Source organism: Sander vitreus, chromosome 9, assembly GCF_031162955.1.
Source record: "Sander vitreus isolate 19-12246 chromosome 9, sanVit1, whole genome shotgun sequence".
In the NCBI taxonomy this organism is placed as follows: domain Eukaryota; kingdom Metazoa; phylum Chordata; class Actinopteri; order Perciformes; family Percidae; genus Sander; species Sander vitreus.
Window position 1 is genome coordinate 13526042 of NC_135863.1, and position 16723 is coordinate 13542764.

The window sequence follows — 16723 nt, forward strand, 5'->3', positions numbered from 1 at the left end:
CTTGCAGCAATTTTCTCCCACGCAAATTCGCTTTTGCAGCAGCCGCTGTGTTGCTTTTTTAACGAAATATATGTTCAAACTCGCTGCATGTGCGCATGAGTATTTCCGCCGACCAGATGTTTGTGCTTGTTGCCATGGTGAATCGTAGTATCATGGCTTCATTCATGCTGCCTTTTTATAGTGGTGGTGCACGCGCTTAACTCTGAGTGAACTTACTCCGAGTTAATTGAACCAACTGAAATCAGCTGTTCTGGAACCGAAAACTCAGAGTTTCCCATCTCAGGGTAAATCAACTCAGAGATCATGGTTAGACTCAAAGTTTGTTAAACCTCCTTCCTGAAACAGGCCCCAGGCTGTGCAACAAAATACAACAAACCACATTCCAGCCAATCACCGACAAGATGGTTGGGGAAGGGGGTGGGGGTTAGTGACAGTCAGTTAAGGCCGTTTTATGGTTGTGTGTAGAATCGACGGCGTACCCCCTGCAGACCCCCGCAGACCACTCTGCGTCTACGCCGGACCCTACGCCGTAGCCTGACGTGCACCTCTTGAAAAATGTAACTACACGTCGCGGCCACGCACGTCGCTCGGCCTTGGCTTGGTAGCGTTGCATTTCCCCCGACTCATTTCCTGGTTCTCCTTCTCCATAAACAACATGAAATCAAGGAGAAGGTTAACTTTTCCTGCTACAGATTTCCCACCTTGGTCAGAAAGCACAGGGGAGTCACTTTGTTTCGCTCACTATGCCTCTAGAGTTACAACTTGCTCCGAAGACAATTGCCGTCACTCTCTCACTTTCTCCCTCGCTCTATTACCCACTCCCCACACACACACATACATGCCGGCTCGAGGCACACACCAACGCACAAGTAAATAAAGAGTTTCGCAATTGACCCTCCGGAAACCACAACCCTTCTAGCGTTCTGGTGGTGAAAAGCACCGCGATGCAAAGAAACACGTTCAATCCCGACACAGAACTCCGTAAGGGTCACGACACCATAGGAGCGACGCCATAGGAGCGACGCCATAGCTACGGCATGGAGTTTATGCACAACCATAAAATGGCCTTTAGTCATGACAGTTACGGAAACATGGGGGGAGGGGCGAGCTTGCTCTGTTTTGTTTGGTATTTACTTTGAACGTCAACAGAAGTGACATCATGCAGGAACTCACAGTGCACCTTTAATGTTGCTTCAGCAGAACAGCTCAATCTCATTGAGCAGAATGCTAACAATTTTGTTTTGTAATCTGAGGCACATGTCATGAAAAAAGATTAAAAGACTGAAAATGACAGATGTAAAGCCTGCTGAGCTCATCTTCATTTGTTTCATGCTGCTTCAAGGTAAGGTGGGGAGACATTTTGACTATCCACAAAATAGGCAAAGACGATCTGTTAAAAGCTGGTCCTGTACAGTGGGAACCTGTTTTAAATAATCAATAATGATAGATACTTATTTAAAATGTACTAGTTTGAACAAACAGATTAATATATACCAAGAGTTTTCTTAAATTGCATTTTTAAGGACCCAAAGTTGTTCTCGAGGGACAGAGACTCTTGTAGTTCCACATTCCTCCTCATCCCAGCTCAGTCCCTCTATGTTCCACTCCTATATTAAACAAAACAACACAGAGGTAATGTATAGCAACCATTTCAGCTATGTCACACGACAAAGAAAAATATCCCAAAAAACCATCACCAACCGTCACCATCATTTTAGGAAAAAAAAATACAAGACGTTTTGCACAAAACCTTATTTCGTCACAAGTTAATTAACACTAACAAGTCAATAAACTTTAGGTTTATTCCACTTTTAGTCTATATCCTTGATGTTGTACTAATATACTGTACTTTATTTAAAAGTTTATTTTGGTTATTAAAAGATTATCAAATTACGGATGCACCAAATCCAGATTTTTTAGGTTCAGCCGAATACTGAATCCACTGGTTAAGATTCTGCCGAATCCGAAACTGAATACCGAATACTGCTCCCATCCTCAGTCCATTAACACAGTAAACACATTAATGAAGTAATCAACGTCTGGTTAACACAAGTTTTTAGCTATGACTGTCCTTCCATTGCCGTACCTGAATTTGCTGCATTTTGGTTGCTGTCTCTAGATTCCTTCATGCACAACTCATATTCTTTCGGATGTTTCATACGCAAATATTTTAACAGCGGCGATGTTGTGTATTGTTTAGGGTCCTTGCCACCACAAGACAAATCTGCATTGCAAATTGAACATGTAGCTCGACTTGAATCGCCTTCTTTTGACTGAGTACTGCCAAACAAACAACACTTTTTCTGCTCACAAGTTCCATTTTCACTTTCTAACAGCCTAGTGCATTGAACAGTGCACCTACGTAAACACCTTCCCGTAATCAACGGCGGCGTCATTACGTCGACCAACATAGCGCGTGAAGTGCAAGCGGAGGGTTCGGTGGAAAAAAATTCTAAGGTTCAGCAGAATCTGAACCCCGTCAAAAAGCCCAATATTCGGCCGAATCCGAAGCCGAATCCAGGATTCGGTGCATCCCTATATCAAAGCAATCTGATTTAAAAACAGTACCCTACTACCTATCTAATAAAGCACCATTTATAAACAATTTATAAGTTGTTAATGGCTTTACTTATTTTATTTCGGGGGATTTTTATGCCTTTATTATGCATGCAAAGGTAAGCTATAATGAATGTGTTATTTACTAATATAGAGAAGTTGATTAAGTAATTAATAGGAACAATGCTTGGGTTGCCAGGTTGTGGACAAACTATCTGGCTGGTGTTTATTAACAATTAATAAAGCAATTAGTTACAACTTAAAATCCTTATTTTATTTTCAGATGTATTCAGAGGCAATTTAGTGACTGAAGCCCTAGAATATGAATACGAATTTTTCTCCTACCAAACTATCGAAGCCAAGAAAAGCCACCGTTGTAGTAATTTTATTTTTTTCTCATTATCTCTGGGTCACGTTTATAATCTTTTCGTACTCTATTTTAAGAAGGTAAGAGGAGTCTATGTGGTAGCCATGATCCACCCAGCCACAAACAAGCAAGTGCATCCACTCAATGCAATAATTACCTTTTGTTTTTTCAATATAACTGGCCTGTTGTCATGAAAAAAACAAACCCGATAATTCATTTCACTCAAAAAGCTATTGCAACAACAGCCATTCTTGACTTCCCTGCCATCTTCAAATTGTACAGCAGACGAAGAAAGATCTGAAATGCTTCTGTGTCCATACCAATAAAAGAACTGGGACTAAATACTTCCATGTGCATTTATATGAGCTATCTCACAAATTTTGTTTTCTACTTTCTATTTAAACACAGGTTTTGTGGTATCATTGAACTGCACCAGCCCAACTCCTGAATCCTTGTTTGATGCACTTGAGAAGAATGTATTCCCTAAAAAACTAATACGACCTGTGAAAAGCTTTTCAAGTATAGTTAACGTAACTATTGATATCACTGTGGTGGGAATTATAGGAGTGGTGAGTCTACAAAAACACATATTCATGCCTGCACATGAGCATGCATAACTTTTTCAATTAAGTTCAACAGTCATTGATTCAAATTCATAATTAATCTGTATTACTGGCTTAAAACATGTCTCACCAACAGGATGTAAAATCCCAAACCCTAACAACACTCTTATGGCAAGTTCTGGTAAGTTCCTCAGAGCACTGACAAAAGCATCAGTACATTTGGAAGTGTTTGACTACTTACATCCATTATGTGCAGATTTTTCTATGTGATTATAGCACCTATCAAATTGTGATTGCATTAGTTTTTGTTTGTAGCAAAATAAGCACACCCAAGGTTAGGAGATGTATCTTTTTTTAATTTACCACTGGGGGGCACCAAAGTCAGATATTTGTTGTATGATTTCTCTAATAATTTAAAATGAAACATGCATGTCTACTTGTTTAAATTTTCTTAGTCTCGCTTTGCCGGACCATTTGCCATTGCATTTCTTTAAACCAATCACAATCACCGTAGGCGGTGCCAAGCACCGGACAGAGCCGCTGGAAAATAGTCGTGCTAGAGAAAACTCAGATTGGACAGATAGTCTAGCTAGCTGTTTCAATTTACCCTGCAGAGATCTGTGGAGCAGTTAACCATAGTCCTCATAAATCCACCGGAGTTTAAAATTCCAACAAAAAAGAAAGCGGAAGGAAACGGAAATCGGCGAAAATACATGCATCGGGCGGAATTTCCTGCGGCACCGGAGCAATCCCGGAAGTAGAACATCAAGGATATAGACTCAAAGTTTCTAAACTGGAATAAACCTAAAGTTCATTGACTTGTTATTGTTAATTAACGTCTTGTATTTTTTTTTCCTAAAATGATGGTGACGGTTGGTGATGGTTTTTGGGATAATTTTCTTTGTAGCTTATAGCTGAAATGGTTGACATACATCACATCTGGGTTGTTTTTTTTAATGTAGGAGTGGAACATAGAGGGACTGAGCTGGGATGAGGAGGAATGTGGAACTACAAGAGTCTCTGTCCCTCGAGAACAACTTTGGGTCCCAGACATCAACATCGCAGAGTAGTAAGTCAATAGTCTGTGAATTTTTTCAAATTATTGTCCAAATCAGAGAAAAGAGCCTTTTAGATAAATAAAAACCTGAAATGTCAGCACTTGGAAAGCAATCTTGCGCTGTTTACGCTGTAAACCTGAGAGCAGAGAGGTAAACCTCCATGTAGGTACAGTATCACAGTTGTTTGATACTTTGGAGTTTAAAGGAATCTACTTTAAGCTCCTTTTAGTCCATTTTATGCTAAAATTGATTATTTTTTAGTATACCCATAAAAAGACCAACTCATTTTATTCAAACACATAATACAAATTTTAATAAACAATGAACTGTCTAAGAATGATACATAACTTCTTGTCTTTGTATTCATCGCTCCTTTTAAAATATCTTGGACTAATTCATTAATTACTAGTTATAAACATTTTTTTTCTATTTATTTTTTTTCAGCATGGATGAAGACAAAGCTCCCAAAACTCCCTATGTCTACTTATACAACACAGGTCATGTATTTGATGATAAGCCACTCAGAGTGATCAGCTCCTGCCAATTAGTAATCTACACTTTTCCCTTTGATATCCAAAACTGCTCTCTGACATTTGGACCATATCTACACTTTGGTAAGCCTGCTTAAATGTAAAATACAGGTCTTAAAAAGTCTGATTTTTGAACTGCGTGACTTAAAAAAAAACACCACAGGATACAATGTAGCTTTGTAAATTCAACTGTTAAAAGCCCTTTGAAGTGTTGAAATATTGTGTGTGTGGATGGATATTAACACAAAACTTCATTTGTGGCATCTAATAACTCCAAACCAAACTGTACAATTAAATGTTATTCAAGCTACGGACATAAGGATGATTCAAGGCCTCACATCTGAAGCGATCCTAAAGGAGTCCCAAGATGTGTTGCAGACCAATGGGGAGTGGGAGCTCGCAGGTATCAGTGTAGTTCCTTCTACCTTGACGTTACATGAGGGAAGCTACTCTGAGATCGAATACTATGTAAGCACTTTTAACTATTCTAATTATACATTATGATCACTTATTTTGAATTGTTATATCCATCCATCCATCCATCTTCATCCGCTTATCCGGGGTTGTGTCGCGGGGGTAGCAGCTCCAGCAGGGGACCCCAAACTTCCCTTTCCCGGGCCACATTAACCAGCTCCGACTGGGGGATCCCGAGGCGTTCCCAGGCCAGGTTAGAGATATAATCCCTCCACCTAGTCCTGGGTCTCCCCCGAGGCCTCCTCCCAGCTGGACGTGCCTGGAACACCTCCCTAGGGCAGCGCCCAGGGGGCATCCTTACCAGATGCCCGAACCACCTCAACTGGCTCCTTTCGACGCAAAGGAGCAGCGGCTCTACTCCGAGCTCCTCACGGATAATTGAGCTTCTCACCCTATCTCTAAGGGAGACGCCAGCTACCCTCCTGAGGAAACCCATTTCGGCCGCTTGTACCCTGGATCTTGTTCTTTCGGTAATGACCCAGCCTTCATGACCATAGGTGAGGGTAGGAACTCCTTCACTTGGGGTAAGGACTCATTCCCTACCTGGAGAAGGCACTCCATCGGTTTCCTGCTGAGAACCATGGCCTCCGATTTAGAGGTGCTGATCCTCATCCCAGCCACTTCACACTCAGCTGCGAACCGATCCAGTGAGTGCTGAAGGTCACAGGCCGATGATGCCATCAGGACCACATCATCTGCAAAAAGCAGCGATGAGATCCCCAGCCCACCGAACTGCAACCCCTCTCCACCCCGACTACGCCTCGATATCCTGTCCATAAATACTACAAACAGGATTGGTGACAAAGCGCAGCCCTGGCGGAGGCCAACTCTCACCTGAAACGAGTCCGACTTACTGCCGAGAACCCGGACACAGCTCTCGCTTTGGTCGTACAGAGATTGGATGGCCCTGAGAAGGGACCCCTCACCCCGTACTCGCAGCACCTCCCACAGTATCTCCCGGGGCACCCGGTCATCACGCCTTCTCCAGATCCACAAAACACATGTAGACTGGTTGGGCATACTCCCAGGCTCCCTCCAGGATCCTTGCGAGAGTAAAGATCTGGTCCGTTGTTCCACGACCAGGGACGGAATCCGCATTGTTCCTCTTCAACCTGAGATTCGACTATCGACCGAACCCTCCTTTCCAGCACCTTGGAGTAGACTTTACCGGGGAGGCTGAGAAGTGTGATATCCCTGTAATTGGCACACACCCTCTGGTCCCCCTTTTTAAAAAGGGGAACCACCACCCCGGTCTGCCACTCCTTAGGCACCGTCCCAGACTTCCACGCAATGTTGAACAGGCGTGTCAACCAAGACAACCCCTCCACACCCAGAGCTTTAAGCATTTCTGGACGGATCTCATCAATTCCTGGGGCTTTGCCACTGTGGAGTTGTTTAACTACCTCAGCAACCTCCACCAGGGAAATTGATGCCAATCCCCCATCATCCTCCATCCTCTAACATAGAGGGCATATTAGTCGGATTTAGGAGTTCCTCAAAGTGCTCCTTCCACCGCCCTATTACCTCCTCAGTTGAGGTCAACAGCATCCCATCATTACTGTACACAGCTTGGATGGTTCCCCGCTTCCCCCTCCTGAGGTGGCGAACGGTTTTCCAGAAGCACCTTGGTGCCGACCGAAAGTCCTTCTCCATGTCTTCTCCGAACTTCTCCCACACACACTGCTTTGCCTCTTTCACAGCAGAGGCTGCAGCCCTTCGGTACCTTGCAACTGCCTACGGAGTCGTCTGGGATAACATATCCCGGAAAGACTCCTTCTTCAGTCGGACGGCTTCCCTGACCACCGGTGTCCACCACGGTGTTCGTGGGTTACCGCCCCTTGAGGCACCTAAGACCCTAAGACCACAGCTCCTCACCGCAGCTTCAGCAATGGAAACTTTGAACATTGTCCACTCGGGTTCAATGCCCCCAGCCTCCACAGGGATGCACGAAAAGCTCCGCTGGAGGTGTGAGTTGAAAGTCTGTCGGACAGGGGCCTCCTCCAGACGTTCCCAATTTACCCGCACTACCCGTTTGGGCTTACCAGGTCTGTCCAGAGTCTTCCCCCACCCCCTGACCCAACTCACCACCAGATGGTGATTGGTTGACAGCTCCGCCCCTCTCTTCACCCGAGTGTCCAAAACATACGGCCTCAGATCAGATGAAACGATTATAAAATCGATCATTGACCTTTGGCCTAGGGTGCTCTGGTACCAAGTACACTTATGAGCGTCCCTATGTTCGAACATGGTGTTCGTTATAGACAATCCATGACTAGCACAGAAGTCCAACAACAAACAACCACTCTGGTTTAGATCAGGGAGGCCGTTCCTCCCAATCACGCCTCTCCATGTGTCTCCATCATTGCCCACATGCGCGTTGAAGTCCCCCAGCAGAACTATGGAGTCCCTGACTGGAGCCCCATGCAGGACTCCACTCAAGGTCTCCAAGAAGGCCGAATACTCCGAACTCTTGTTTGGTGTATATGCACAAACAACAGTCAGAGTTTTCCCCCCCACAACCCGCAGGCGTAGGGAGGCGACCCTCTCGTCCACCGGGTTAAACTCCAACGTAGCGGCGCTCAGCCGGGGGCTTGTGAGTATCCCCACACCCGCCCGGCGCCTCACACCCTGGGCAACTCCGGAGAAGAAAAGAGTCCAACCCCTATCCAGGAGTATGGTTCCAGAACCAAGACTGTGCGTAGACATTCCACGTCCCCAGAGCCAGCCTCTGGTGCCCGGGTCTGGTCCGTCGAGGCCCCTGACCTTCACTGCCACCCATGTGGCAGCGCACCCGACCCCAGCGGTTCCTCCCACAGGTGGTGGGCCCATGGGATGGAGAGATGTCCGCCACGTAGCTTTTTCGGGCTGTGCCCGGCCGGGCTCCGTGGCAAACCCGGCCACCAGACGCTCGCTGACGAGCCCTCCATCTGGGCCTGGCTCCAGACGGGGGCCCCGGGCTTCCTCTGGGCAGGGTCACTTCATCCCTTCCTCGATTTTTCATAGGATTTTTGAACCATTCTTTGTCTGGCCCCTCACCTGAGACCACTTTGCCTTGGGAGACCCTACCAGGAGCACAAAGCTCCAGACAACACAGCCCTCAGGTTCATAGGGACACACAAACCTCTCCACCACGATAAGGTGATGGTTCCCGGAGAAGTGAATTGTTATAGCTGAACATAATTCTCCACCACGCTGCGTGCATACAGTATAGAGTAATCATAGTATACAGATGTAGCTGTGAGTGTAGTATGGTAGTATGGTTAAGTATTAACATACTTAACCAAACAGGAAATACCATAATTTGTGCGCCGTCGGATGTCAATCAAACTGCAACTGAAGAATGAAACTGCTAATTAAATTCAGCAATGAGAAAGCTAAAAAATAATCCAAAAAAAAAATGTATTGTGTTCCTTTAGCAGTTTCATCACCATTCACAATAATTTAGAATTTTTTTTCCAGCTGTGAGAAAAACTTCATTTTTTTTTGTTTGTTGAATAGTGTCTATAAAGAGCACACACAAACATCAAGTGTTTCTTAACACTTTGTTTTGAGTACTTTCTTATGTCACTTTTCTAGAGTGAACACACTACATACTCTGTTTTACAGAAACATATGTCAAAGAGAACAACTTAATTGAATGTTTGGCTGTATTCAGGGCCATAGCTACCATTTAGGGCACCGAGGCCATGTCCCCTGTATGATTTATTTTATTATTTGATATACATAATTGAACAGTTGACTTAATACAGTAGATAAAAGAGGAATTGTCTAAATAATCCAAACATGTTTTCTGAAAGGGTAGTGCACTGGGGGGCATGGACTCATGGCTTGGACAGATTTTTTTTATTATTCTGGCTTTTAAAATGCCATACACATCCCTCTAAAAAATGTTTGCAGGATAACACACTTTCAACGTGAGAAGATAATTATTTTTGCATCCGAGTTCAGAAAGAAATGAAGATAAATGCCCTGACTATAAGTCTGACTAAAATGTTGAGGCCTTGTACCTGTGTCTCTTCCCAAGATCATTCTGAGACGTAGGCCAATGCTCTATGTGGTGAACCTGCTGATCCCCAGCTGCTTCCTCATCACAGTGGACCTCTTCAGCTTCCTGCTGCCTCTTCAGACTGTGGACCGGTCCTCCTTCAAGATGACCCTCATCCTGGGCTACACCGTCTTCCTGCTCATCATGAATGACCTGCTGCCTGTCACTGGAGAGACAACACCTATCATCAGTGAATGACACCTGTGATATTGTTACTGATTTTATTTCAGAGAAGGTTGAAGGAACATGCATTTGTCTTTATGAAATGCATTGCTGCACATATGCTTCTGTAGCTCTTATGAGCTGCTCAGTTTACACACACACACACACACACACACACACACACACACACACACACACACACACACACACATACATTGCAGGCAACTGAACAAGGGAGGAAAGTGTTGTTTAAATGTCTGGATATGGACTATTGCTGCAAGTTGCATCACAATTCATAGCTCAGTCAAATCTGAACACACATATATATATATATATGTGATGACAATTTTTAGATTCAGTCTGACTTATGCTTAGCGGGGATATCATTATCCCCAATGTCCATCACGAATTAAAGTCCAAAAATGTAATTCTAAATTTAAATTCTAATTTGTGCCCAATGGTAATGGGAATATGTTTGTGCTCTGAGAAACTGGACCTTCCACAGCAGCTCTACAACCAGAATGCCAACCTGCCACTGGGTTCCACCCTGAAAACACTTTAGTGTTTACTTAGATATGGTTGTGGTTCAAGGACACCTCCATGCAGATTATGTATACAAGGAGATGAATAACAGGTTTCTCAGGCTTCAATGTAAACAGCATTTCCTAAATAAGATTATAACTAGGATATGACTGAAGATGGTTAAAACAGTTATTGGCATGTAAAAGAAACAGCATACTTAATGAAAGGTGTGCTGAATCCTCCCTGTTTTTGTTTCCTGCAGACGTTTTCTTCTCCATCAGCCTCGCTCTAATGGTGGGCAGCCTGTTGGAGACGGTGTTGATCACTAATATCCAGTGCAGCTCCAGCCAGAACAGTGCGGTGCCTCGCTGGCTCAGTGTCCTTATGCTACGATATCTAGCTGTTGTCGTTTTTCTCCCTCGGAAGAAAAAGAGCAACCAAACCACTGTCTTCCTCAACCCATCTCATAGAGGTATATTATTATTATCAATTAACATTAACTAAAAGACGTGAAAAGTTTGACAAGAGTTGAGTTGAGAGTTGACAAGTTTATTTAGTTTGACCCCCAGTTTGCAGGTAGTTGGTGGAGAGATCCTTTGTAGCACCAAGTGACATTTAATGGACTAAATAATTGATAGGACTACTTGTGAAAACTATATACACTAATAATATTTATATGAAATACCAGGCCTGTCAAAAGTGCTTTATCTTTGTCAACCAAAGTTTTATTTAAAGGTGCCCTGCCACACGTATTTCATTACTTTGTGGTAATGTCTGAAGTTCTACCATGGATCTGTAACATTTTTTGTGGAAAAACCTTGTTTCAAGCCATTCTAGCGTGTTATAGAAAGCCTGCAGGAAGACTCAGCTCGATTTGTGCCAGTTCTTATTAATATTCAACGAGCTAAGCTGCTTGACTCTGATTGGCTAACAGCTAGCCAATGAGAGCCTGGCTACCAGCATCCTTTACCCAGTGCAACTGGGCGAGCTCATGAATAATAATGAGCCCCGGCAACACCACGTCAGACTGACCAGCTTTTGTAATTGGCCTGATTTCTCCGTTTATTTCTTTTCAGTGGCTAGAGCTAACAGAGGAGGTAGCAGTTCATTTTCACGTGTGACATAACACAAACACATGTGGACCTAACATATTTCAAAAAATGCAAGTGTGGAAGGGCACCTTTAAAAGATGACCTTTCCTCTCTCTAACTCTTTGTCTACCTTTAGAGCTGGGTCTCTTTGCCTGGCAAGTTCTGTTTCCTTTGACCAACTAAAGTTCTCTCAATCACAATACTTGGTTACATCTGACTCAGGGTGTTGGTGATCTGAGGTAGGCTATGTCCTGCACAGAGTGTCAGGGTTGGTGAAGGTTTGGTGCAGGCAGGACAGTAACAGGAACTAAAGACCAAACTTTAGTTCCTATTAAACATGGAAACATGTCATTTAGCTGACGCTTTTATCCAAAGCGACTTACAATTAAGTGCGTTCAACCTTGAAGGTGCAAACTCCAGACAACAAGTAGTAAGTGCAAGTACATTAGCTTTAAATAGGTAATACTACAAAGAGCCATATGAAAGTGCAGCATCAAGAAAACATTTGTTTTTCTTCTTCTTTATCCGAGGTGTAGTTGGAAGAGATGTGTTTTTAGCCTTCGGCGGAAGATGTGTAGGCTTTCGGCCATCCTGATGTCAATAGGGAGCTCGTTCCACCATTTAGGAGCCTGGACAGCAAACACTCGGGATTTCGTTGAGTGATTAGTTCTCCCTCGCTGTGAGGGGGCAGCAAGCAGGTTGGCTGATGCAGAGCGGAGCGGGCGGGTGGGGTATAGGGTTTGACCATGTCCTGGATGTATGCTTGGGCTGATCCGTTCGTGTCCCTGTATGCAAGTACTAGTGTCTTGAAGCGGATGCGGGCAGCAACTGGTAACCAATGAAGAGAGTGGAGGAGCGGTGTAGTGTGAGAGAACTTGGGGAGGTTGAAGACAAGTCGAGCTGCTGCGTTCTGAATGAGCTGCAGGAGCCAGATGGCACATGCAGGCAGGCCAATCAGGAAGGAGTTGCAGTAGTTTAGACTTGAGATGACTAGAGCCTGAACCAGAACCTGAGCCGCCTTCTGCATTAGAAGGGGACGTATCCTTCTGATGTTATGCAGCATGTATCTACACGATCAGGTAGTTGCAGCGATGTTGGCAGTGAAGGTTAGTTGGTCGTCAAGACTGTCACACCCAGGTTTCTAGCAGTCTGGGTGGGGACTACCACAGAGTTGTCAATTGTTATATTCAGGTCCTGGGTAGGAGAGCCTTTCCCTGAAAGGAAAAGGAGCTCAGTCTTGTCAAGGTTGAGTTTCAGATGGTGTGTGGACATCCAAGAAGAAATGTCAGTCAGACAGGCCGAGATACGTGCTGCTACCTGAGTTTCAGACTCCGGAAAGGAGAGAATTAGTTGGGTGTCATCTGCATAGCTGTGATAAGAAAAGCTGTGTGACTGAATGACAGACCCGAGAGGGTTGGTGTACAGAGAGAAGAGGAGGGGACCCAGGACTGATCCCTGAGGAACCCCAGTTTTGAGTGGGCAAAGTTCTGAGGTAGATCCTCTCCAAGTTACCCGGTAGGTTCGGTCTGTCAGGTAATATGTGAGCAAAGAGAGCGCAGAGCCTGAGACACCCAGATCCTGGAGTGTCGAAATGAGGATCTCATGGTTCACTGTGTCAAAGGCAGCAGAAAGGTCAACCTATTTATTCTCCAAGGAATACAAACTGGAAAACTAAGATAGAACAAGAGAAGCAGCAAAAGATTTACGACACACAAACTGACAAAGAACAGACAGGTAAAAATACACATGGCGCTAATCAGAAGACGAGGCACAGCTGTGAGTGGACAGGAAACAGGATTAACGAGGGAAACACTGATTGGGTAACAGACAACGAGGACTGGCAACACAAGGCATGCTGACGAGGCTGGACACAAAACAGGTGTACAAGGGAAACATGCAGGGCTACAGAAACACATAAGGAACGCCATGGAAAGCACAGACAACTCAAAATAACACAATGAATAAAACAAGGAACATGAACAGAAAACCCCAAACTTTCAAGAAAGAGTCTGAAATAAAGACAAATAAAGAAACTGTCGCACTAGACCAGAGATCTTCAACAGGGGGTCCTCAGAATTATTGCAAAGGGACCACCAAATTATTGTTAATTTTTTTTAAAGTTTCCAAGAAAATTAAAATACCTTAATATGAATCCAACATATTACTTGAAATAGTATTAGCAAATATAAATCCGCCTCACAATTTGTGAATCAACCCCACTGATGACAGGCTTACTGGCCCATAGGTAAGGTAGTCACTAAGATCCACAGATAAAGTTAATTCTAAGGATTCACTGTGCCACATGTATGTTTTACATTAAAACATGATTTATAAAACCATGCCAACAATTATTATTTTAATAGCATAGTATTCTATGCACTAAATTGGTATTTATAAAGGCTTTAGGCCACCCTACATGTTATTGTAGGCCCAGCTTAATATGCAACTTAATTTGAAACAATATATATAGTAGGGGGTCCCTGCTCCGTCTTTCTTTTGCTTAAGGGGTCTTTGGCTTAAAAAACCTTGAAGACCCCTGCACTAGACCAATGGCCACAGAGCAGGACCGTGACACAGTGGGCTTGAAAGGTTACAAATAGTGACAATAAATGTACTAAAGATTGGCATCACACCAATTTTGAATCCTATTTGTGTGCCTATTTTCCGCCTCGACAAGTATACAGTTTATTATTACATGTTAACAGTTAACACCTGGTAACTGCAGAAGATCCCCTTGGTTAGGAATGTATTGAAAGTATTGCTGCCATGATTAGCCATCGTTTATGCTTACCCTATGCACTGAAACTATATATTTGAGATGCCCTTATGATAACTTTAATGAACCCCTGCCAGCCAATAAGAAATAACTATTTCTCATAGCCATTTAATAATCTAAGTGCAATTTAGATTTTTGACATTTTCAGGCAGCATAAGTTTTACATGATGAGTAAATAGAATTCAAACAAGCTTGTCCCTTTTTTTTTTTTGACAGCAAACAATTCCAGCAACACCGAAATCTCAGCGATTCATCTTCAGCGCATCTTTGGTGATACACCGCCAGAGAAACCCCCCCCAGAGTCGGCCCTGGATGAACTGAGGAAGCTGAGCAGAGATCTCCTGGCCATACGCCTCCAGGTAGACAAACACTTCCAGGGGAGCAAAACGTTGCAGGAATGGCAAATGATCGGGATAGTGATCGACCGTCTGCTGTTTGGCTTGTACATTGTCTTCATCGCTGTCAGCTTCATCACCATCATATGTCTCTGGAGCAAACATTATGCAGCATGATTTAACCACAGGGTTATACGCATGATTGACATATCAGCAGCTTATATGCTGTATTCTGAGATGTGGCACATGTTGATAACTCATGTAAGTTTCTGGATCTTGAGAGTTGTATTTGTCAGAGATTTGAAGAACATTCATTTTTATATATACAGATGGGGTTTTAGCTTTACATGCCTTAATTTCTCCTTGCATTGACTACTGTCTGCCACCAAGCAAAATGGTGGTGAAAGTTGCTAAACAAATGTTTTTAAGAGTGGACAACCACATAGCGGCTCTGTGAGGTGTACTGTACTCGGTGCTTAGAGCTAAATGCTAATGTCAGCATGCTAACATGCTCACAATGACAATGCTAACATGCTGAGGTTCAGCAGGTAATGTCCAACATGTTCACCATCTTAGTTTAGGAGGATAGCATGCTAAAATTCAATTAGCACTAAACACAACGTAAAGCTGAGGCTGATGTCATTAGTTTAGTAAATATTTGGTCATGGGAAATTTTGACTTGATGATGACATTAGATAAAAAGTTAAGGATTCACCAAAGTTCTTACAATTCATCCTGAGGGGGACATGAATGTTTGCACCAATTTGTATAGCTATCCATCCAACAGTTATTGAGAGATGTTTGAGTTTCACTCAAAACCACATGGCTGCATGGCTAATAAAAAAGAAAAAGCAGTTGGCCTGCTGGTAATGAAGTTGTAGTTTTAAATTCTGATAACATGACCATCACACTGATTTATTTTCAATGTCATTTGTATTAAATCTAATACAGCTTAGGATCTCTTTGGCTACACATAGCCCTGTTCTACACCAAGCAGTAGGCCTACATACGTTATTGCATAATTAAACTAGGGATAAACAGTCAATCTTAAAAACATGCACTAAAGAATATGCACATGGCGGCTGTAAACATTGAAATGTCTTTTAAAAAGCCAGTCAGTATTCACAGGGGAAAAGAACAACTAACTTGTAATAAACCACCTGTAGGGCTTAACTGTGTTTGTGCTTTAAATCTGATATTTCTCTACTGATTACGCAGTTTTAATAACATCATAAAATCAAAAATTGTCCATGGTTCAACAGCAGAGCACATAATGCTGGAGAACAGAACAGATTGAAGCTCCCACAGGTGGAGGTGTTAAAAAATAAGATGGGTGATTGGTTACCGGAGGTGTGGAACAACAAGTCCTGTGCTGTCCTAGGTGTGTTAGTGATCTAGATCCAAATGCAATATGTATATGTGTGCATGTTTTGTCCATTTTTATTTATTTACAGTATTTGTGAGGATCAAATGTTACGGGGCAGGTAATTGTTCATGAAGGCTTTTAAAATAATAGTAGTAAAAGTGCAGGTCTAAACACGTTTGCAATATTGCAATTTAAGATACGAGTTTGAGAACTTCCTTCATTTGTTTGAGGTTTCTATTAAAATACACCAACAAACTTGTTTTAATGAGGGAACTAAATGTGCATTATAACCATGTTTAATGGTGACAAAGCTACAACCTACAATCTTTTTTTCAAATGTTTCTGAAATCATAACTGTATACTGTAGGTTGCCTCTCATTATAACATGTATACTACAAACCCTACATCATCCAGATCATTGTCTACAATGTATATATTTCATTGTAAAAACAGCAGTAATATGATGTTTTTTTAACTGGTCTTAAAACAAGCCACTATAAAAGTTTTGCAGATAGTAGGCAAACTTTGATTTCCTATTATAATAAAATATTGTCATATATATCCACTAGATGGTGCCATTGATTGATGGTTGGAGTTTTGAGGTATTTGAGTATTTCTCTTTTCTGATACTTTGTACTTGTAATACTACAATTCAGAGGCAAAGTTTCTACTTTTTACTCCACTACATTTATTTGATAACTTCTTTAACTTTGCACAATCAGATTAATAATACAAAATATAGAGATAAGACTTCATTGATCCAATTATATAATGCACATTATTCTGCAATAGAAATTGTGGATGCTTATACTCTATTTCAGTTATGCATGACTTTTACTTTTAACAGAGTATTTCTCTGTTATTTTTACTTCAGTAAA

The 16723-nt window shown here is 42.6% G+C and overlaps 1 protein-coding gene across 1 annotated transcript; it reads left to right on the plus strand.

The window, feature by feature from the left end:
* Positions 1-1170: 1170 nt before the first annotated feature.
* LOC144523318 (5-hydroxytryptamine receptor 3A-like) lies at positions 1171-16169 on the plus strand. Its single transcript, XM_078258805.1, has 9 exons — positions 1171-1342; positions 3332-3492; positions 3623-3667; positions 4449-4555; positions 4989-5158; positions 5382-5542; positions 9573-9783; positions 10540-10749; positions 14361-16169. Exons 1-9 carry the CDS (start codon positions 1288-1290, stop codon positions 14654-14656), a joined length of 1416 nt encoding a protein of 471 aa, XP_078114931.1. The 5' UTR covers positions 1171-1287; the 3' UTR covers positions 14657-16169.
* Positions 16170-16723: the final 554 nt, after the last annotated feature.